General features: G+C 37.9%; 1 protein-coding gene across 7 annotated transcripts in view; it reads left to right on the top strand.

Annotated features, from left to right (window-relative positions):
• ABI3BP (ABI family member 3 binding protein) overlaps nucleotides 1-24242 on the top strand; it is a 258235-nt gene that overhangs the window by 180820 nt on the left and 53173 nt on the right. For 2 of the 7 annotated variants that reach the window (XM_053565785.1, XM_053565784.1), the window contains 3 exons: nucleotides 15254-15328; nucleotides 16763-16837; nucleotides 23306-23365. In XM_053565785.1, the coding sequence (XP_053421760.1) occupies nucleotides 15254-15328; nucleotides 16763-16837; nucleotides 23306-23365 (210 nt within the window). Of the gene's footprint in view, nucleotides 1-538; nucleotides 599-1385; nucleotides 1470-2770; nucleotides 2831-3603; nucleotides 3691-4868; nucleotides 4929-5677; nucleotides 5762-7400; nucleotides 7458-8427; nucleotides 8488-8667; nucleotides 8749-9808; nucleotides 9869-11071; nucleotides 11129-11748; nucleotides 11824-13019; nucleotides 13095-15253; nucleotides 15329-16762; nucleotides 16838-23305; nucleotides 23366-23898; nucleotides 23947-24242 lie in introns of all 7 variants that reach the window. The other 5 variants (XM_053565779.1, XM_053565780.1, XM_053565783.1 and 2 more) reach the window with 5 other exon arrangements.

Here is a 24242-nt window from a genome sequence, read left to right as displayed (position 1 = left end):
GCCTCCAAATATAGTCACTCTAGGGCTTCAACATATGAATTTGGGGGAAAATACAACTTGTTCCATACTGCCCTTTACCCAGAAATGTTTTAAAAATTAGTCTAGAGGCAATGTTATACTAGCAACATTATTGTAGTACTTCATCCTTTTAAGGAAAAAACATTCTTTTTATTGGACAGGCACAGTGGTTCACACCTATAATCCTAGCACTCTAAGAGGCTAAGGCAAGAGGATTGCTTGAGCTCAAGAGTTTGAGACCAGCCTGAGCAAGAGCAAGAACTTGTCTCTACTAAAAAAAAAAAAAGAAAGAAAGAAAGAAAAAAAAAAAGAAAAATTAGTGTTGTGGTGGGCACCTGTAGTCCCAGCCACTGAGGAGGCTGAGGCAGAAGGATCACTTGAACCCAGGAGTTTGAGGTTTCTGTGAGCTAGGCTGGGGCATGCGCTCTAGCCTGGGAACAGAGTGAAACTCTGTCTCCCAAACCAAACAAACAAAAACCAGAAAACCAGAAAACCTCTTTTGCTTATTTTATTACTTCAGTTCCTGTTACAGACTTTGAACCAGTTACTCTTCACACCGAGACCCCTGGGACAACCTTAGGTAATGACCCTGCCGTTTCCAGTCTATTTGCCAAGTGCCTTTGCTGTTCGTTGTGAAATCTATTCCATCTCCTCCCCTATTACATTGCTGTTCTCCTCTATGAAATGGCGAACATCATCTCTTTGCCTTTCAATCATCTGAAAAATACCAAAGCCTCTTAAAAACAAGTTCCCTGTTGTTTTTATGAGCACCAGGCATGAGCTTCATTCAGAGCGTTGACCTGCCCTGTGTGTACTTGACATTGTTGTATCACCTTGTACTTCGTTTAGCAGTTTGGTGTAACACTAAATTAAAAACAAATTGGGATCCGTTTCTTATCAAGGCTGCACATCTATGTTTCTACATTTAGAAAGCTATTTGCATGGTATGTTTGTATCTTTGTTGGTGCTTTAAGTAATGATATGTCTTATTACTAATTTGACATATAGGAAGTTACTGAAATCTGGAATTTTAAATTCTAAGCCTCTTCCTTACTATGACTCTAACTTCTTCATTCCTTTCACTAGACACCGTCTCAATCGTTTTTCTCCCAGTGACGAGTTCTATAGTTTCTCAATATAAGTGTTAATCTTCATGCTTTGGCTGAGCAACTCAACTCTATACACATTTATGACTTGGTCCAAAGTACTTTCAACAATAAAAAGAAAGCACATTGGCATAAAAGAAGTGAAAAAGTAAAACTAAAAAGTCAATTTTCTGGAACTTTAGAAAATCTGACAAATTTGGGGAAAACCTCTCCTCAGTATCCAGTAAGACCTAGATTAACACAAGGCTTTTCTTTCTTCAGCTACAAAAGCATCTCAAAGAACCCGTCGTCCTCGTCCCAGACCTAAAACCACATCAAGCCCTCAGGCACCTCAAACAAAACCGGGTAAATGTGTGATCTCATGGTTTAAGGGTGAGCCCTGGCAGCCTGTCCTGGGGTACCCAAATCAGCACCCATGGTGGGTGGTAGGAGGAAGGCAGGAGGCCTGGGCAGGAGCCTCTCCTCTGCCCTGCTATCCAGGAGGATATGACTGGGTGAGACCTGACTGGTGCAAGAGTATTGTTTTTTTTTTTATGAGACTCTTCTTTGAAACTATATATGTAGTGCATTTCTTACTATCAAATTCCTTTATATCTTAAAAGTGAAACTTCTTTAGCAGAGCCAACATGTTCAGTTCAACAGTCTAAGTCCCTTGTACATTCCTGTTCCCACAATGGTGACCTAAGCTGGAGACTCATCCCAATTTGAAAATAGTAGAGTTGAGGATGTGCTTGCTGGAAACAAACATGAAGTAATTATTAGCAAAGGAGAAGATCAAGGTGGGCTGGACTTGGACATTGGACCCACTATAGGATTTGGGTGAATGGAGGGAAGAATGAACCGAGGCAGAAGGGCTGAATGTGTATGAGGGTCGGCTGGATGGCAGTCCAGTGTAGATGGACTACTTTCTAGATGGTCAGAATATGGCTGGCTGTTGGTGATGCTGCATTTGAAGGGGATGTCAAGACAGTTGAAGGAGGATTTTGAGGACCTGATTCAGGAACTTAGATATGATACAGAAATATCAGAAGTCTTTGATGGCCACTCTTTTGGGGCTGAGGGCAAACAGCTGTTGTACTGGGTGTTACAGACCGAGGCACCATCTTTATACTGCCCTCTTAGTACCATCGTTTGGACAGTGGTCTCAAACTCTGACCATAGATGACTTCCTGGCAAAGTCAAAATAGTTCACTTTCATTATTAATTTTTATATTCATTTCAAACTTATAAACTGTCCATTGCATCCATGTTTACTTATACATAACACTCACGTTCAGGAGTACATGGGTTTTGTACATAATTTCTTTTACATAATTTCTTTCTGCATGTATGTTAGGCAAATTCATTAAAATATTTTCCAGAGCCAAGTTTTCCATATTGGTTAGTATCCATTAGTTTAAAGCCATAGAGTATTTGAGAATTCTCGTTTAAGAATATTGAATTCTTTGAGCTAAGCCTAAGACTGACCATGTCTATGAGTTTGGCCAAATCTTAAAATAACAAACATGTATGCATCCCTTTAATGAAGAAGTTAAATTTTTTCCTTTTTTCTGTAGAAGAATTAAGACTATTAATTTTTTTTGGCACATGAATGCTCTAACTTGTCATATTTTAAAATCTCTTTGGCTTATTGTGTTTTTGATCAGTTCCTGCTACAGTCCTAGAACCTGTAACTCCTAAGCCTGATGCCCTAGGAACAACATTAGGTAATGACAATGCACCGTGTTTTCAATAAATCTTTTCCTGCTTATTGTCAAACCCAGAGTTTCAATTTGTTTCAGATGACACCAGTATCATTCTTTGTGGTAATTTGATTATATGATTCTTAAAATTATCTGTTGTTTTTAAGATAACTAGTCATGCATGAACCATGAACCTACTTGAGGAATTTATTTGCCATATAACCTACTTGAAATTGCATCATGTCCTGTATTTTGTTTAGGCAGTGTTTGTGATAAAGCGGTCTTTCAAACATATCACAGGTCGCTATCTCCTGTCTAGACAAGTGAAGTCATTACCAGCTCTCCCAGAGCCAAGGGGATCCATTGCTTATCTGTATTTCTACCATTTTTCTACCTGCATAGTATTTTATTATTTTGTTCCTATGAAGGTAGTAATACATTTTTAATAGTTGTATAAAAAAACATGCCAAAAGTCAAGATTGAATTGTAAACTCCAGACTAGTGGGGCTGTCCTTAATTATCCATTCAAATTAAGCAATGGCCTTTGTGATGCCCAGTCAAGCTGCCTTATGAGACTTTGATTATAATTACTCATCTTTATTTCTTGAATTAAAAAGTTATTTTGTTCTTCAAAGAATTGTCTGTGATAAAAGAAGATCTAAAGTGCTTTTATCTTAAACTAAAGAGGCAACCATCTAATAAACTGTACACAGTCCAGAGTCCTGTGTTCATCCCCCACAGATTCCAGGACCACAGATGATGAAGTTATATAGTAACTTGAGAATTTCTTCCTTCAGTTTCCAAAACATCACAACGGACACGTCGTCCACGTCCCAGACAAAAAACCACCCTGAGTCCTGGACCAACTGAGTCCGACAAACCAGGTAAACTATGTGTTCCTGGTTTAAACAGTCCCAGCAGCCTAACCCAGTGGGTCTTGAGAGTAATCACAGTGGTCAGGAGTAACTCACAGGCCGCCATGGGAGTGAAGATACAATTCATGTTCAGCAACAGATCCCACTGCAGAGGCACCCAATTGGTGGGACAGCAGGGGGAGGTCTGTGGAGCAACCGGATGCTCTCTTCCTCTTGAGTGCAATCTTCCCTATCGTTGTGCATTTTATTAACTTCTGTTTAGCCCTTGAAAATAAAACTACTTTAGAAAATTTAGGTATATTTGGTGCAAATCAACAAACATCTAGAAAATGACTTCTGTGGCCTCCAAATCCTTCTAGTACCTTTGGGTGTATACATCAGGTGTGAGAGACATGGTTTAGTCCTCACACCTGCAAAATAATTGACAGCAGAAGGCTTTCCTTTATAAATAAGGTACAGGATGACATGAGGTGGTATCTATGTAAACACAAGATTGGTTTGGGGATATCACCGACAAAATCTGCTAGATACATAAGTATTTGGAGCAGGTAAATAAAGATTAAGAGAGAGCTAGAACCTTGAAATCTCTGTAGAATGTGGATTAGTGGAAGGGTGAAAAGGATAAAATCAGAAAGTAGAGCTATAGGTAGATGCCAACCAGAGGAAAGAGTCTAACTGGAAAACTGACGTACAGATACCTTACTTTGAGGCAGTAGTCAAAACCTTTCTGCATCTCACTGGATCCACGGATACCCATGGTTGAGAGACTTAGGGGCCTGATGGAGCGGTGAGATTTGACATGGTAGACATCAGTAGGTTCTTCTTTCCCTTGAAGGCAAGCTGTTTCCTTGCTTGGAATGGAGGGACATCCTACTTGATTCATCATGCTGGGGCCTCAGGCTCTTTCCAAAGATGAGTTCTTAGCAATACCTATATGGTCCACTTTGGCTTATTAATTCAATAATCAAAAAATGAGGAATAAGGATATAGACACCTGATTTAGGTATGGCCCAATTTTAGGAAATCAACTGTCTTCTCTTTAAATTTAATAGTTTTTGATAGATTTATAGATCTATTGTTTTATAGATCTATAAACCATGTTATACTAGTAAGATTCATTATGAAGAAAAATTTTTGGAGTTTTTGTTCATTAAAAACATTTGGTTTATTTTAATGCTTTTGGTCAGTTCCTACCAGAGAGTTTGTACCTGCTACCCTCAGAACTGAGACACGGGTGACAACACAAGGTAACAACAGTGTGACCCTCAGTGTTCCTCCTTCTCATCGTCAAACCCATTCCATCAACATCATAGCCACAAACTCTACTGCTTCGTAAAACTATATTATAGGCATCTATTGTCATTCCATGATGTTCTTCATCCTAAACTCTTGGCTCTTAAAACAAGTTGCCCCTTGTTTTTGAGGGAGCCATGCATGGACCTAACTCGGGTTGTCTGTTGGGCATGTAACCACCCCAAAGTGTGTTTTCATCTTGTGTGTTTATTAACGAATGTTTTACTAAAAGTAGCTTTGAAAAGTAATTTTTGAACATAACAATTATTATGGTTACAGGGAGTTTCTAAAGTTCTGTTTCTGTGTGCTATCTGTGTGGTATTTGTTGCTTGATTGATGTTTTAGTTAATTATGTCATCTTATTTTAGTGGACTGTCAAAAAGCTTGGAACTGAACACTGCCAGCAGCAGCATGATATCTTAGCAGTGATTCTTAACCTTTTAATGTGAGGAGTCCTATTAACTATTCTTCTCTTCTTGAGTTAATAATTTCATTTTACATGTGACACATCCTTCCCATGAGGTTTCATCTGTAAAAGGAGACATGCAATTATAATAAAGGTGAACGTTTCTAATTAAATACTTAAGTCTCCTGAAATATCAGAAAATCTAAACAAGTTTTTGGAAATCTAGAGTCATGTGTCATGCTACCCTTAGCTTCTGAACAGGAGGCTTTGTTGTAACTGAAGGTTTTCTTTCTTCAGCTCCTAAAACTTCAAAACGAACCCAACGTCCACGTCCCAAACCTAAAACCACACCAAGTCCAGAGGCTCCTCAAACCAGACCGGGTAAATGTGGATTTCTAGTAAAAGGAGCACATCCTAGCAGTTCCTGGGAATCCGTGACTGATGCATGTATGAGAGTGGTGGCCTTTGTGAGCCTTATGTGGGTGAAGGCATAAAATGATCAGTTCCCACTATTGAGTTAGGATAACACAGTTGGGGGTTTGGCAGCTGAATTCCTGTGCTTTCTACACAGGGGTCTTTTATGGTATATCTTATTTTCTACTTATTTAATCCAATTCTTAAAGACAAGCTAAAACCAAGCATTTTTATTTCTAGAAACAAACATTAAGTGCCTTCTATCTTCCCACAGCCACAGCAGTAGTGAGGATATCACAGGAGGAGGGGGCAGCTTATTTTTAACGCCTTGCTTTGTAGTATCCTCAGGGCCAAAGCCTGTCCCGGGATGAAACATCCAAAGATTGAAGCAGGCCAGCATGTCTGTGCAAATTGGACTTGGTTTGGGGTGTGCTGTAAACATCTGTGAGCTTAGAGGAAGAAAAGTTTGTGAGGAACAGAAATAAAGAATTAGGAAGAAGTTGGGTTTTAAAGTTTGGAGATGAAAAGACGTGTAAAGGCCAGTTGGAGGGCACAGGCTGCCTGAGGCCTGCAAGGTTCCAAGTGTGATGACAGGGCTGCGTTTGGAAGAATCTGTAACAGCAGTTGAAGGAAGCCCTTAAAGATATGGCTCAACACTTTACATCTGACCCCAGAAGCATCAGCAATCTCTCCAGTTTAGGACACTGCCTTTTTGTAATTAGATCATGGAGCTGCTCTAATGGGTACCACAAAGCGATTGTTCCTTCCTTATCCCAATTTGTTGACTGCCTTTGCCTCCAGTGAGATCTCAGCCTATTTCTATTCTATTCTTTTTTTAAATTTTGCTTTCAAGTTCAACTGGCTTTCACTTAGCTTAGTTTGAAAATGTTTTGTTTTTTTTTTTAATTTTTTTTCTTTTCTTCCTTTAGCGATTCTCTTGTCCTTTGCCTCCCAAGTAGCTGGGACTACAGGCGCCCGCCACAGTGCCCGCCTTTTTTTTTCTTTTTTTTTTTGGTAGAGATAGGGTCTCACTTTGGCTCAGGATGGTCTGAAACCTCTGAGCTCAGGCAATCCACCTGCCTCGGCCTCCCACAGCACTAGTACTACAGGCGTAAGCCACCATGCCCGGCCTCAGCCTATTTCCAAATATGAGTTCCCAACAAACTGAGCCTAGTTCACTTTGCTTTATTTTTTTGCTGTTTCCTCTCAAACAGAAAAGCTACTGATAGTGTCCATGCTCATTTAGTGTCCATGCTTATTTTTTAAAGCTCCCACAGAAAAGCCACCCATTGCCAAGACAGATAAGTATATATATAGTTGGCGAAATATCTAAACAACTTTCTAAAGCAGTCTTCTACAGTGCTGAGAATTAGGAACTTAGATACACAGAAAAATAGTGAGTTGGTTTTGGGATACTTACCAGATTGTGTGAGTTGTGCCTGAGTGCCTCTTAAAAGATTCTTTACCTAGCTATAAGGTGACCAGATCTTCAAATAACAAATTTCATAAAATTTCTTAAAATTGATGTACACCTATTGAAGCATTAGACTGGTAAGGTTTAATTGACTGATTTTTGACAAGTGTTTATTTCCTTGCTTTTAATTAGTTCCTGCTACAGATCTTGAACCTGGTCCTCTTAGAACTGAAGCTCCAGAAACCATGGGTAATGAGAATGTGTCTTTCAAACAGAGCTTTTCCTGTTCCTTGTCATAGCAACGCAGTCACAGGTTTTTCTGTATCTTCCGACCATCCCATTGTCCTTTGTTGCCATTCCGTTAGTCCTTGTCTTGAAACTACGCTAGGCTCTGTGTCAAGTTACTAGTTACATTGAAGAGAGCTGCATGCACTAACTTCAGGACATCAAACCTCTGTGTAACTGCTCACCTTTGTCTCATATGATCGTGCGCATTTGTTTAAACAGCATTCATTAACTATTTTAAGCTGTATTTCAAATGTGACTCTCCATCTTCACCTCATCTACACTGCTTATCCCTCATCAACTGTGGAAATACAATGTTTCTTTGCTCATGTTATTTTTTGTTATATTAGGATCTGTGTGATATAGTGATGGATTTGTTGTTTCAAGGAATGATGTTTTCAGTAAATTGTCAAATTTTAAAATGTGCCCCAGTTTTGAAAGTATACATTATAGATTTCCATCGTAGGGTAGACTGACTCTTTCTTCTCCTGGAACAGGGCTTATACCAGCATTTCTTAACTTTTATTTAATCAAGAACTACTTTGATATTTTGATGAGCACAGTGCAATAATTGTTACTCTTTATACTTTCAAATATGTGAAATCTTTGTTTTGCCTGTAATAGCTGGCCAAAACAGTAGAAATGTTGTTGTAAGTGTGTAAACACCATGTCCAGCAGTTTTCTACACCAGCAAGGAGCAGATAGTCAAACATCTAGGACAATGCCATGCGACCCCTAGGGAGACGTAGCTGAGTACAATCCTGTCTTGGAAGTGTGTCTGAGATTAATGGGAACCCTGGCCACGGTTTGGCCAAATCTATAAAGGACAAGTGTCATTTTTCTCTCAGTTCTGAAGCTTAAAATTGACTTGTGCAATTAATCTTCAAGTAAATTTGTTAAATCTCTTTGGTTTATTTTATTATTTTTTGGCCAGTTCTTGCTACAGTCCGTGAACGCATCGCTTTTAGAACCGAGGCTCCAGAAACAACATTAGGTAATGAAATTCCATGTTTCTCAACAATTCTTTCCTGCTTATTTTCAAACCCATTCCATCATCATCATCACCACATTGTCATCAGCTATATGAGACTATCTTGTCATCTTCTGCTGTCCTTCAACTTTATATTGCTCCAACACCACTTGCACTAGAATAATCCAAAATTTCTTCCTTCAGCTCCTAAAAAACAACGAACACATCATCCACGTCCCAGACCTAAAACCACATCAAGTCCTGAAGTATCTCAAACCAAATCGGGTAAATGTGTGATTCTGTGGTTGAGGGGTGAGGTCTAGCAGCCTTTCCCACTGGGACCTAAGGCAGAGGCTGTGATGGGAGGTAACTGTCATCACGTTCTCTAAGAATCAAGTTATACGGCATGCTTAGAAGATGTTTCTCCTAGAGAGCTATCCTAGAGAACATGGGCTGGGGAAACTTGTGTACCTGATCGCTTAAACGACTTGGTTTGCATGAAGTTCTTGGCCTCTCTTTAAAGATATGTTTACAGGAAGACTGGCATAGTCACTCATGATGATTTATTGCTGTATCTGCATTGAAACATATAAGTTATTTGTTATAACCATGATTATATGTATAAGCAGGTATTTTTCTCAACTTCAAAGAAATGTGACAAGTTACTTTTATATATGTGTGTGTGTATATAGATATTTTATACACACACATATACATATATAATACACATATATAACATTCATATTGTATATATGCTATATATATGTATTCACATGATACAGGGCTTATACCAGCATTTCTTAACTTCTATGCATATTAAATCATATTAATATTTATATTAATAACTTAAATGCATATTAATATGCATTAATAACTTAAATGCATATTAATATTTAGTCCTTTAGTATAACATATAATACATATATAATATATTAAAATACATATATAATATGAACATTCATATTCACATTCATATTCATATATGAATATATATAAACATATATGTGTATTATATATTCATATTATATATGTATTTTATATACATATATATTCATATATGTTGACTGAACATATTTCCAAAACAAACTTCCATATTAGTTATAATCAGAAAACCAAATACGTAAGAAAACCTCGCAATACTAAGACACTTGGCAGAGTGTAAGTTTCGTGACTCCTTCTGTGATTATGTTTGGGCTAGGGTGGCAAAATCTTCAGAAAGCAACTACTTGCTTCCAAATTCCAAAGTATAAAAATATATATTGTGAAACTCATGTTTTAAAAGAAAAACTAGTAGTTTTCATGTATATTTCAGCTTTCTTGTGTTCATGTTGTTGCTTTTGGTTAGTTCCTGTTCCAGGCTTTGAACCTGTTATTCACAGTACTGAGGCTCCAAGATTGATATTAGGTAATGATTTTTGAGTCTTTCATTGAATGCTTTTTTTTACTGGTTAAAAACCCTACTCCATCCCAATCATGACCAGAGCTGCTCCTGCTTCCCGAGACTGTTGTGGCCGTTCTATTTTATACTTCATCTTATAAGTAGTCAGGAATCTTAAGTCAAGTGTTACCTGTTGTTTTGAACAGATGTCCCTGGATCCAGTGAAGGGCGTCCATCTGCCATGAACCCTCATTAAAACTACACCATATGATTCAGTGTTAAATATGGGGTCCAAATTGTGCCTCTTCTATTTGATATTTAGATCTATAAAGCAGCAGCAATTAAGGACCACAGAGTCCCTCTGAGTAACTTACTTTCTATAAGCTCTATATGCTATTCTCATTATTCTCTTTTATTTTAAAGAATAAGGTATCCCTATTAACAACAACAAAAAGTGTTCCCTGGAAGTTCCCGGCTCCCCAGTCACCACTGAGCTAGAGGGTTCTTCACCCCCGTTTATCAGGAGCTCTCCATCTTTACTAACTAGGGATCCTTCTGAGTACTATGCATATTAATATTTAGTCCTTTAGTTAACAAACTTTGTGATTTTGGTCTCTAAAGGAACCCTCAATGACAATAAGAAACAAAATAACATTTTTTTTTTAATTTAAGAAATAAACTCAAGAAAATTCTAACATATTTTAGAAAACACAGGTCCACGTAAAATTCTGTCAAGGGTTTCTTGGCCTAAAAATACTGTAGCAACCCAAGGTCTTTCTTTAGTTTCAAAAATGCAAAGGTGGATGGAAGGGAAGCCTCATCCACCTCCCCCCAATTTTAAACATCCTGAAGCTTCTCAGTTGAAATAAAGAAGATCTGTGGTACCTGGAGTCAGAATCCTTCTCGCCCATTGCATTTGGGTCCCAGAACTACAATAAGATGCCTTGAACTTCCCCTCTATGCCTTATGGTATCTATTAATCAGATAAATGACATTTGGGTACTCAAGTTGAAGGTACAAAGTACGGCTATGTTAATGGTAACCTACAACAATTAAAATATTCTGAGTCCAATTCAGTGATTAGTTTCTCTTGGTATTAATAATAATGTTATCCTGACAGTTGAGTGCTTACTCAGCACAAGGCATTTTTCTAAATCCTTTCTTTGTATTCATTCAATGCTCAGGACAACTCATCCCTGATCCTTTGTACTGTTTTGTGTTTTTTGCTAGCTTCTGATGTTCTGGAATCTGTTACATATAACCCTGAGACATCAAAGGAAACCATAGGTAAAAATGCCTCCTGGTGGGAAGTCAGGCACATGTGCTTTTCCATCCCATTACAGAGTCATCTTTGGATGTCCTCATGCTTTGTGTTACTTCATAGCCACCTGTCCCCGCTGGTTCAGTGGATCTTGAAATTCATGCTATGCAGCACCCTGTGCTAGTGTCTGCTGCTCTCAGAACTTCTTGATCAATTTCATTTTTTAATACTCTGGTCACCCTTTCAATAGGAATATAGGTATATATGCACATCCTATTTTTCATTTACGTGATTCATCCCCATGCTGTCCAATGACTTGACTCATTCTATGCCTTTTTCTTACCAGAATCCTTCTACCAAATACGCAAGGAAGTGAAATTACTTGCTTTGCTTCAGGTGGAAATTGCTGTATACTCTGCCAGTTACCGTGTGTGTGTGTTTCCCGCACAGCGTACTGCCTCCATTTCCCGCCTTCATTTCTGCCCTCTGAATTATAGCCATCTTTATAATCTACCAAAATGTTACCCTCAAGAATGTATCTGCTTAAGATAGCTGTCACCTCCGTGTTCAGATTATCCACAGCCTTCCATTACAGTATATTTTGGGCTGCCTGCCATTAATCAGCCACTCCCGGTTTCTTCCCTAGCACCTGCCGAAACAGATTATGTATATCCGACTGTCAAAGCACCGCTCAGGCCAGAGGAGCCAAAGACTGAAGATGGTAAAAGTTTACATGCTGTAATTCATACATTCAGCACATTTTTACTTGGCATATGCTACATCCATGGAACATGACAGTTCAAACAGTAGTACATAGTCTATGTTTGAATAGATATGAAGACCTGTCGCTTCCAACATTCTTCTTCAATTCTTAAAGCGATAAACTCTCTGAATACAGAAACAAATTCTTATTTCTCTGCTGCTATCTAAAGATTGAGGCAAATAACATTTGAAAGCCAGCTAATGACAGTTAAACATAAATATTAGTTGAAGGATTAGTATTTTAGGAATTTTCTCCTGATTCTCTTTTTTTCCTAAATACATTGTCTATCTGTAAATTATGATGAAAATTCTGTACAGAGCAGGTGTTTGCCTTCAAGAAAGAAGTAGTGAACATCTGATAGTTTTTGAAATTGTTTTCCTTTGTTTTGATACGGTTGTGGAATCTGTTACATATGGGTCTGAACCACCTGAGACCACATTAGGTACTAAACCTGTGTGCTTGCTGCCACCTGAGAACCTTCGGGTCTCTCTCATTGTGAATTCATGTTCCACCATCATTCTCCGTCATGGCAGTCACTTTTATTTCTAGGCACTCCTATTCACAACCTTTGTCCAAAAATGTCTCTTCTCCCATTCAGTTCTACATCAAGACCTCGCTTGCTTTCTCTACTTAAGTCAGTGAAAGTGCTGAATCTATAGCATCTTTTTCTCCTAACCTTGACCATGCTGCCAGCATGGTACTGTGTTGACCATTTCAGGTAATAATTGTTTTGTATGATGATCCCTTTATACTTTGACCTAGCAACATGCCTTCCATTAGCGATCATTCCATCACATTCATTGACATGTTTGATTTTTCTTCTCCATTGTTTAACTGAAATTCAATGTTTCTTAACTAGCTCATGCTATGACATTTTAATTTACCTTTTCCATGCATAATTCCTATGGAATATATCTTTCTAGCATTGTTGAGGAAGTAGGGCCCTAATGTGGCAGGAGGATTTCAAAAGTACTTTGTAACATGGAGTTTCTAAGTTTTTTTTAAAAAAAAAATGCCTTGTGAAGACATAGATCTGTGCTATTTTGCTGCAGATTTACAGTTTTTACTTTTAAAAATCTATTTGTTTTTATCCTGTGTGTCATCTATACTTAAGCTGTGTCAAGCACTATAGTAACCTAAGTACTTTCCTTCAGTTACCATAGAAGCATCACTTCTGCCTTCTCAACCTATAATCCTACCCAGCCCAGATGAGCCTCAGACTGAACCTGGTAAATACATTATTTTGTATTTCATGTATGAGGTGAGTGTTTGCAGAACAGCAATAAGGTGACTTTCAGATTAAAAGGCCCTGACTTCACTGCTCTGCTCACAGTCTGCGGTGGGTGATGCTGCTCTCTGCTTTCCCACTATCTTCAATAATCACTGAAACACCAGTATTGTGTTGTGGATTTTCTTTAGGATATGGCAGAAAAATACCTCTCAGCTATTCTGCAAGTGTTTAATTCAAGAAATACAAATGTTTCTGAGGAAGAACAGTAATATTCTGTTTACACATATATTCTAATTTTAATTACTTTATCATCCCTACTAGTTTTGCAACTTCTATGTTCATGTTGAAAGTATTGTAAGATATTTACTTTGTGTTTGAAGTTAAGAGAAACCTCCAGAAATAGGCTTAACTGTTCAATCATCGTAAAAGAGGGTGTAAATGGCCAGCCAGCTCGTAATTATTTAGGTATCATACTACTTTCTACTCTTTTCTGTAATGATTTGGTCATTTCATTATGTACAAGTAAAAGAAACTGACATCAGACCAATTACTTTTGCTGGTCATAAAGTTACAAGGTGGTAAAGCTGGAAATGAATGAATCATCATCATGGGAACTAAATATACCTCTTCTTACAAGGAAAAACTCTCTCATCAGCTATTGGTCTCCATGAAGCAGAAGTTTATCATGAAGAAGTCCAAACTTCTGTTTTGTTCTATCAAATTATTTAATACAGCACTATTTCCAAGGAAGATGTGAATATTAATTTTGCTCATTGTCCTCTGGAATATCCTACTAAACATTGCCTATAAACTCTACAGTTTAAATTTTATAGAAATTCTACATTAACTACATTAATGAAATCTGTATCAGTTGTATCTAACTTTTCAAGGTTTCATTTTTAATAGCTATAATAATATTTACTGTAATGTTTAATTGCAAATACTGCCACTAGTGATGCTCATCTCATTCTGTATCGATTTTCATGGAGTGGCTTTACGGCACACCTAAGGTGATTTTTCTTATACCCTGGGGAGAGCGAATACCATATCAAGTGGAACCTCATTAAAGCAAAGGAGTTGAGAATCAGAAAAGGCCATAAGAAACTCTAGAATCATCGAATTTTAGGATGGCAAAGATTCTTAAAAAGTGTGTAACTTTTGATGGAAGACCTGGGAGTGTAAACCCAGTTATTAACAAAGGGAGGTCTAAACGCCCCAGTTCCAGATTTCTAAACCAGTATAATTTCCAACATTTCTTAGTGTTTATCTCTTTGCAAACAGGAAGATTCCTCTGGAACGATTGCATATTCTGTGTATTTTGATTTAATATCAGAAAGAAGCTTCTGCAGACTCCTTCAGAAATTTCTGGTTTCTAAAAACTCTCATTTTCAGCAAGCTTGTCTTAAGGTATCTGAAACCACATGGCGTTAACACCATTTTCCCCTTTTTCATCCCAAACACTAGTTCAACCAAGTGAGGTGTTTCCACAAGCTGCAACCTTGCATCTGACAATGTCTTTCCTTCAACAGGATATACTTTTAATTTTCTTGATAAAGAAACAATTGGCTTTTACATTGAATGTCCTAGCACTTTTTTAGGAATTTCTCAGGAAAGGAATAACTTTCCATAGAAAAGGATCTATGGTGCTTAATTTTTCTTCCCCACTATAACCAACAAAAGTTATGTTTTGTTTGGTAGATTTATTTTTTCCATTAGCACTTGCTGTTAATACATTCTATATTTGGACTATAATGTAATTTTTTTATATACAAGACATTGTTATGTGTTTGCTTTTAAAATAATACATGTAGATGTTCTGATAAAAGGATGTGAACTTGTAATAATGAATTCTTGTTATGAAAGTTATTTTCAACCTATTTAAGAGGCATTTGAAGCAAATATTTCCGAAGTTCTAACAATTTCATTTTGCCAGCCGAATGAATATCTTGGATGTCATTTAGTGTTCATTTTTGTTTTGTTTCCATTATATAGAAAAATCACCTTCTTGTACTTTGCAGATCTTTAGGAGATATAATTGCATCAATTTCTATGTACTTACATCTTCAGTCACTAACAAATGTCTTTGAGCTCCTGGAGGTGTGGCACTGCCATTCTTTGGAGGGCTCAAGAGTTCCGAACCTTTATCCTTTCTTTTAGCTCCCAAGCAGACCCCACGTGCTCTTCCTAAGCCAAAAACATCAGCACGTCCAAGAACCCCACAGACACAACCAGGTAAATACATTATTTTTTACTTTAGCTTTAAAAGTTCAAGGTTAGTAGGATTACTCTGTTGAATGATATCAGATTGAGTTTAACCCTTATAAAACAAGTCTTTCTCTATAACCTAGTAAATATTTAAATTTATTTTTAGACATGATCAAAAAGTGCATCATTCTTCCAGAAAGCTTCCTTAGGGTTATATTACTTAAGATGGGAAAGACAGGAATGGCATTGCTTAGAATGAGGTGCCTGCCTGCTCCCTTTTCCTGCCCCAGCCTGAGACTAGACTCCTATCCCTCCCTTTCTGTCCCTGAATGTGATTCCTCCTGCCAGCCATCTAACTTGAAATTTTCATCAAAACATGGCCTGCTTACCAAAAAAATATCTGAGGCGTACTCACCAAGTATACCAGGAAAGAAATCCTTACTAACACTAATGGTCTAGAGGAAGGAAGATGTCTGAACCATCAAAATTATGCATGATCCAGGTAGTGATTCTGGGTTCCCACCACAAATACTTCAGTTGTATCTCAGAATTTCTGTTGATAAAGGGAAAAATGTTAAAAACCCTATGATTTTAGGTGTGGTGTCTAATATCTGATTCTGAGAGAAATTTTACTAATGACTAATTTTTTTCTTTAAAGGAAAATTCCCCCAAAGACTATTCCATATTCCATATCTAACTAATGATTTTAAATCTGCCTTATTTCACTTATTTTTAATTCTTTTCCGATTACTTAAAACTCAGCTAAAAAAATAATATATCCTGGCTCGGCGCCTGTGGCTCAAGCAGCTAAGGTGCCAGCCACATACACCTGAGCTGGCAGGTTCAAATCCAGCCTGGGGCCCGCAAAACAACAATGACAGCTGTGACCAAAAAATAGCCACCGGGCATTGTGGCAGGTGCCTGTAGTCCCAGCTACTTGGGAGGCAGAGGCAGGAGAATCGCTTGAGCCCAGGAGTTGGAGGTTGCTGTGAGCTGTAATGCCACAGCACTCTACCTTATGACATAAGTCATCGACAGCCCCAGATGACTTAAAAATTATCCAGGCTTCACAGCATTCACAAAGACTTCCCTGCCTTTACCTGCTCACCTGAAGATGAAGACATCAGGTGGCCTTAGGAGAAGTCAAGCCAGCATATCCACAAGAGAAGAGCACTCTTGTCTTCATTTCATTGCTATCTCCTCGGAAATGAAGATGTCAAAAAAGTTCTTCATCCTACCCGATGCTTTGTCCGATTTTACATTTTCTCAGAGTTCATTTTTCTAACAGTCTCTGGAGTTCTAACCAATCTATTTCTAGAGCTTGAGTTTCCTGCCTCCCTCCGGAGTCAGTCATGCTTTGCTATGTCAGTGTCAAGGCTGTGGGTTGTTGTGCTTCCTGTGTTGGGTGTGCCTGGGAAGTGCTGAAAACAAATGACTCGTGCTCTGACTTCTCTCTTGCAGTTCCTAAGAAGCCCCCGCATGTCCCTTCAAAACCAAAAATGTCACCGAGTCCAGAAGTGTTGTACAGCTCACCTGGTAAATGTTTTATTTTGTGTTGAAGCCAAATGTATTCTACTGTCACCCTCTGCCGTGGTGAAACATGAGAGCTGGTAGATGTGAGGTCCATATTTCACTTATGTTCAAATGCCATGTTACGTCACATGTGGTATGATTATTTAGAGGTTTCATGAGAATGTCCATTTGCTCATGTGGTAAAGCTATTTATCACAATGAAGAGGCACAGAATTATGCAAGGGGACAATCTCTTTCCTAGAACTCAAGTTCTCTCATGTACAAAAAATTAACCTCCCAATTCTAACTATACTGTACTCACATGTTTCACCAAACAAGAAGATAAAGAATTTGGTTTTTCCACAAAACTGATTAAATGATGTATTTTACAAATAGAAATAATGATATTTAGCCATTTACTTAGGTTTATAAATTTTACTATATCTAACACTAAGGCTTTCTTCCCTGTCACATTCTGCTTTACAAGTTTATGGAACAGTATCTTGGGTTAAGAAATTTGTTTCACAAAAAGCAAAAAAGAAATGATTTGTTTAATTACAAATCTATTTTTGTCTATCATCTTTATGTGGAAAGTAATCTCATGCTTATAGGACTACTCAGAGCTGGAAATTCAAGGGCCCAGGCAGTTCCTTAGTCTCACCACGACTACTATTTACATGAAGTCTTCGAGGGGCCTTAGGAAGACACTGTTAGCTGAACAATGACAAACCAAAACAAACTCATTTGTCACAAGAGAATCTGGGAAATGCTTTAAGTTTTTTCTCTTTCCTTTTAAAGATACAATTATTATAAATTCCTAGATGCTCCTAAAAGCATAGTACATTTCCCAGAACCAGAGGATTTCCAACTATAATCTGAAATGATGGTATTTTGGAAGCAAGCCTGAATTCCCTGGCTAGAATCCTTTCCAGGTTGCATAAGTGAAGGGTATTAATGCTGTTGTGGTACAGTCAGTGGCTGCTGGTGGTGGTGATAGGCTAGAGAGAGGCCCCTTTGCCCTGAAGTCTAGAATTTAAATTTATAACACTAAACATAACACCCAATATTATATATAAAGAGAAAGAAAAAAAGCTGATCTTCCCACTTGAAAAAGATCAATTTAATGTTCACTTGTGGAAACACGTAATAGAAATTAATTCAGTATAGACAACAGTGGATTTAAGTGACTTTACTTTTTAACTCTAGAAAAACATTATGGGTGTAATCTCATCACACTAACATATCTAATAAACTCTTTTCTTCTTTATTAACATTTAATATTTGCCTTAAGCCCCTCAAAACCTTATTCACAGAAACTAACCAATAAGCCTCGGCACTGACATAAGACAGAAACTCCCTCTCATTGGTCATCTTCTCCCAGTGCTCTCAGTCCTGAGTGTTCAGAGTTAGCAGTCCATCTCCAAGCCTAGCGTGGATCCCAGCATTGTGATCAGAGTCCCCTCATTGCTCCCGAAGTGTGATGCCTACAAGAATAATCAATCATAAAGCAACTGTTAACCACATTTCAGTTTCCTTAGAAGTGTTCAGACACTGGATTCTGTTGTGTGCAGACAACTTTTGGATTACATCTAGGCTCAGGTTTGCATCCTAATGAACCTAATACACCCAAGACCTGAAGGTTACCAGATTCTGAAAGTCTGACCACAGAAAACAGAAGGTAGATTACATATATTGTACTGGTATTTAAGAGAAATAGACTAGTCTGTAAAAAGTCTAAAAATGTAGATTACCATGCTGAATCAAAACAGAGTTATGTTTCATCATGATATTTATCTCAAAATTTATTCTAAAAGAGATCAAAAGCAACAAACTTGGATTTGCTGATCTGTATCAACTAGTAAGTCAGTCTGGGGTTCTTTGCACAGTTCCTTCCATTCTCTAGACTCCTAGGCATAACTTCATTCCACAAGGACGTTAGAGAAAAGTCTTTAGTCTGAGTGAAGACAAACAGCCAATACCCCAGAACTGGCTTTCTTCCACATCACCTTGGAAAAGAGCTTTAAAATAGATTTTATAAGATATGTAGGCAAGTAGCTATTGATGATTTATATGGAAGCAAGATACAGGGTTATGAAAAGTGGTCGGCACAGTTGAGGAGCAGCATGACTCAGAGTGATTAAATTGCCAGGCATGTGGGTCAGATTATCGAAAGATGAAGACTTGAAGTCAATTGAACTCATGTGGCTGAGGGCCGTTCCCATTATGCAAATTTTTTTCTACAGGCAATTATGAGAATTAAGATTGTGCATGTGTTTTTCTTTTTTCTAATCATGGGGTCATACAATTAGATCCGTATTTTAGAAAAATCGTTGTCCTTTAAAAAAAAAAAAAACTTGGAGTATTAACTGGCAAGAAGAGATTGGTGGCAAGGAATCACTTATGAAGTTTCTCAAGAGTCTAAAAGGGTATGTCATGTAGGAAGGGAAGCAAGGTAATGACACTAAAATTGCTTTGGGGGATGGAATTGCTGAGAGCTAGAGAGTGACTGACCAACTGTGTTATGGAGAGAAGAATGACTGTCATCCCAGGTTGGGCGAGTGGTAGGTGATGATCCCATTGACTAAGACGGGGAACACCGGGCAGAGTAAAGACTTGGGTTTGTACCTGCTGGGTTTGCAGGGCCAGTAGAACTTTCAGATGGGAATAAATAGCTTATGTGGTAGCTAGAAATACTTTTCCAGATTTCTAAACAGAAGTCAGGATTTGAGACAGACTTGGGAGTCACCTGTCTACATACAGATGGTTTTTAAATCTTGGATGAGATCATATAGGTAAAAGTATAGACTGAGAAAACAGGAAGTCAGAAATCACATACAGTAGAACCTCCATAGTTGACCACCTCTTTAAGTTGACCTGATTTTCATAGACCAAATATGCGCCACATGTACCTGTCAGTATAGCAGGCCTAGTTCCTTATGTCGACCACCTCCCTATGTTGACCAGTTTGTTAAAGTTTGTTAGATGGTCAACTTACAGAGGTTCTACTGTATTGGGGTGGCACAGTTACATTGAAGCAGTAGGCAGAGGGAAAAAAACCACCAGATGTTGTCAAAAAAAGATCAGAGGGGCCAGGTACAGTGGCTCGTGCCTATAATCCTAGCTCTTTGGGAGGTCCAGGTGAGAGAATCTCTTGAAGTCAGGAGTTCAAGACCAATTTGGGTGATAGCAAGACCCTGCCTCTACAGAATAATTTAAGAATTAGCCCAGTGTGGTGGTGTGTGGCTATAGTCCCAGCTACTTGGAAGAATGAGGCAGGAGGATCCTTTAGCCCTGAGTTGGAGGTTGCAGTGAGCTATGATGGCATGACTACATACTACCCAGAGTGACAGAGTGACAAAAATGGGAGGAGGAGGAGGAGGAGGAGAAGGGGGAGAAAGAGAAGGAGAAGAAGAAGACCTAAAAGAAGGAGTTGAGAAAGGAGGAGCAGGAAATAGTCTCAAGAAAGGAAGGGTGGCCAAGAAAGGTGGGGAGATTGGATGAATCTGAGAAGGCTGCTAATCTCACCATGCAGGTCTAGAATCTCACTATCTGAAAGCCTTGGGCCAGAGGCTTCAGAATTTAGCGATTATCAGATTTTAGACAATTAAAAGGGTACATACATCCTGCATTACAAACGTTAATATGTTTGCAGTGAGAAGTAAGAAACGTCTTATAAACCAGGATAAATAAAAACAATAAGATCAGTACGAGTTATGTTTTTCTGTTAAATCAGTTAAGGAAAAACTCAATTTTCTGAGTTTTTTGTCTCAATTTTTGTAATTCAGAATTTTGGATAAGGCATGTTGTAGGAGATCAGTGAAGTGGAAGTCAGACCCAAGTGCAGGGAGAAGACACAACTAAAAGACCAGAAAAGAGAGGGAGACACAAACATTTATGATTAGAGAAAGGAGAGCAAGAGAGGGGTGGCCTGAAGGAGAGGCCAGGTCCAAGGAATGATTGTTTTTTTAGGAAGTTAATGAGCTAATGGTGACAAATATAAGATAAAAAAAAATAGTGGAAAGTAAAAGTCCTCAGAGAAAGTGAGAGGTTGGGTGACCCAAGAGCACAGGGGAAATTTCGCCTGGAAAGTCGCCTCTGGAAGAACGGGAGACTGGCCTGCTTCTCAGACTGGACCTAAGCGTACGAAGTAAGAATAAAGGAATAGAGGACCATGAAGTAAAAAGGTACCTTGTCCACATATATTTCTTTTCTATGAGAATCAATTTTTTTGTAGCCTATTTTCAGGGTAAACCTCATATTCCACCCACTTCATCAGAGAGTAGCATGTTAATTCTCATCTAACTATTAAAACTTCACGCACATTCATTTACATGTTAGTTGAATTTTTCTTCGGAGTGCCACACTTCACTCAAAAAGACAGTTACTATAATTCACTGGTCAGCTAGTATACGTGGTAAATTGGGGTTAGTAATAATTGAGTCTAATATATAATAATGGTCAGTATTCTTATGCAGAAATAGAAACTGCTTTCATCCTTATTTACACTGAAGAGTTTCTCCCAGTCTGAAAGCTGTCGATGTTGGGGATCAGGCTCTTGTTCAATTTCATATATAGAGGAATGCCACATAGAGGAAAAAGGAGGGGAAAAAGAAACTTGAATTTCTTGGAGCAGTAGTTGACCAAGTAGGAGAATGATTCATATTCCTTTCCTGTAAATGTTTCTATTTCTTTCCTTTCCACTGATTTCACCTGCTTTAGGAAGTCTGCTACGGCAGTTTATTAAATCATCGCTTCACGGTTAAAAATAAAAGTGCCAATTACAGCAGCTGGAATCCACATTACCCCGGTCTAGATTCCTCAGTCCACTCGAGCAGCAGCCAGCAATGCATTGCAGAATGGTCTACTTATGAGTAGCGTTATCTCTTCTCAGCTTCTTCTTAATCCCAGCTTCTTTTATATACTCTAGTGCTATAACTCATTGGGCCATTTATAAACTACAGGCTGTTTTGAATGGTCATAACCTTCGCAGAGCCAAATCAAAATGCCTTCTCCTTTAAACTCTGGATAAACATTTAGTTTGATTTACAACTGTAAATTTCACATATTTTACCATTTGAATCCCCCCAAAAAATTGACATTGCAAAGCGAAATGTTAGCTGTTGTGGTGTGTTTTCTCCAGCTTTTTCAATTGCTGCCCTTTTGAAGTTTCCTTTTTTCTTAGAAAAAAATTCTAAATTTTCAAATTCCCTGGATGTCACCTTTTAGCTCATAGAAGTTCTAACTGAGTCACGTGTCTGGTCATTGTCAATTTCTACAACTACAATTTAGCTGGTACTTAGTGGCTTAGCCTAAGAACATATGTGGCATGCAATTTAAATATAATCCCCCAAAACAATAAAAAGAGAATGTTCATTTTATATAGTCTGTTTCTACACTTGGCACACCTCATCATACAAAAATTTTCTTCATCTTTCTTCTGAGGAAGAGTTCTGGTCTGAATCCTAATAGTTTGTTTTTTGTTGTTGTTGTTGTTGTTGTTGTTGTTGTTTCCAGAGTAATATAAGATGCAAAAAAGTTACTCTGCCAAAAGACACAGATATTTATGAAATCTTTTGTATGGTAGGAAAACCTTTCAGTGAGGGAATAGGCCCGAGGAAGTCCTCCTTATGGGGAAACTGAGTCAAAGAAGTACTATGTACTGCTCTCGGAATGAGATTTTGCCGTAGAAATCCGGTATTAACAGTAGGTAAATCACCCTGTTAATTTCCCAAATAAAGTACCACGTTTTCAATCTACTGTTCTATTTTGCCAAAGTAGAATATGAGCATTAAAAATATGCTGGAGGTCAGGGACTGGATATGAGTACACCTATTCTTTAGCAGCATTTTTGTCTTTTGTTTTCGTATTCTCATGTGTCAAGCGTGCTTGGCTCCTAATACACTGAACGTTACATAACTAAGGAAGACAAAAACAGCAACAGCTAGCATTTATTTAGCACTCATCAAGTACTATCATAAGCTTTACCAGTGCTATGTTCGAATGAGGAGCTGATTTCTTTTTGCTTTTTTCCTCCCCAAACAACTGCACTTTCAAGATTTTCGCCTATCTCATTTTCTTCAGTTTGTAGCCATTTTGCCTTTTCTCTAAGGTAACGTATTCTCTGTTGCTAAGCGGACTTTGGCATGCATATCCAATGGCAGCTAACCACTTCAGGCCGAGCTTTCTCTTCTGAAAGAGACCTACTTTCTTGTGTTTAATTATATTAGCTATTTCCTCTTTACTCTCTCTCAAGGAAGACTTCATAATGAACTGCGACAGAATTTGTTTCTGTTTTACTGCCCCCAGAATCTTCCCTACACAGTGACATTTTTCCATTTTGGAAAGAATAATTATCTTCTCAGCTTTGGTCTTTGACTATTGGGAAAATACTTTCACTTCATTCGTTTCTTGTGGGAATTTATATCTGTGAATTAAGGTCAACCCAAGTGGGACATTTAGAACCCACGGTCTTTTTTAATCTTTTTCTTTCAGCTCCAAAAGATGTGCTCCTGCCCCATAAACCAGACCCTGAGGTCTCTCAGCGTGAACCTGGTGAGTTATTTTCTTTTCCCAGCTAAGAAGTGTGTTTTTCAAAAAATATTTTTGAGATAAATAAATGTTAATGGTTGTGATATGGGAAAAATATGGAGAAAATATGGATACAAAATGTATATTTCTTTGGGGGAAGTTTGATCACATATCTGGTTAAAAATTTTTTGCCCTGGTTAAATGAAAGAATAGTGTATAATTAGTTTATTTTCCCTAGAAGTGTTTTTGTTCAATAGCAGATCATGATAAAATTATAAAACATAATTACTAACTTACCCAACTCTTTTATGTCCTTTCAAAATGTAAATGTAACTACACCTGTGGGTGTATGCTCAAAGTTACAACAAATGAGAACGTTAAAGTTTTAGTTAAACTAATTTCCCTAAATGGCATCTAATACATTTTCTTATATTTACCATAGTTCTGAAAAAATGTTTAAGTGATTAAATCAATGCATCTAGAAAATACAGAAGCTATTTGACTTCACCAGGTGGTAATTCTCACGGATGTGTTTCTTTGGTTTGTTTTTGGCATAGTTCTGCAACCTGTTACCTTTAGAATTGAGCCACCAAAGACAACAATAGGTAATGGTTTTTCCATATTGACCAGCTCTGTTTTTCTTTGCTACCATCAAGTTTGCAGGTCATTCTCAAGTGATCATATTGAAATATCATCTCTTCTCAATACATTTCATCATTTCATTCTCATTGTTATTATTCTTTCCAAAATAGAAAGAGATGGGTTCACTATTGTAAAGGCTTTGCTCTGAACACCACTTTAAGACAACCCATTACTGAGTCAATCTTCATCTACCTCATCTAGCCCCATGTTCACATCTCCCCCCGGTTCAGAATGAGTCCACCTTACTCATCCCATCCAG

This window comes from Nycticebus coucang, chromosome 16, assembly GCF_027406575.1.
Source record: "Nycticebus coucang isolate mNycCou1 chromosome 16, mNycCou1.pri, whole genome shotgun sequence".
Lineage (NCBI taxonomy): Eukaryota > Metazoa > Chordata > Mammalia > Primates > Lorisidae > Nycticebus > Nycticebus coucang.
Note: the sequence above shows the minus strand (reverse complement) of the source record. Positions and strands in the feature narration are given on the sequence as shown.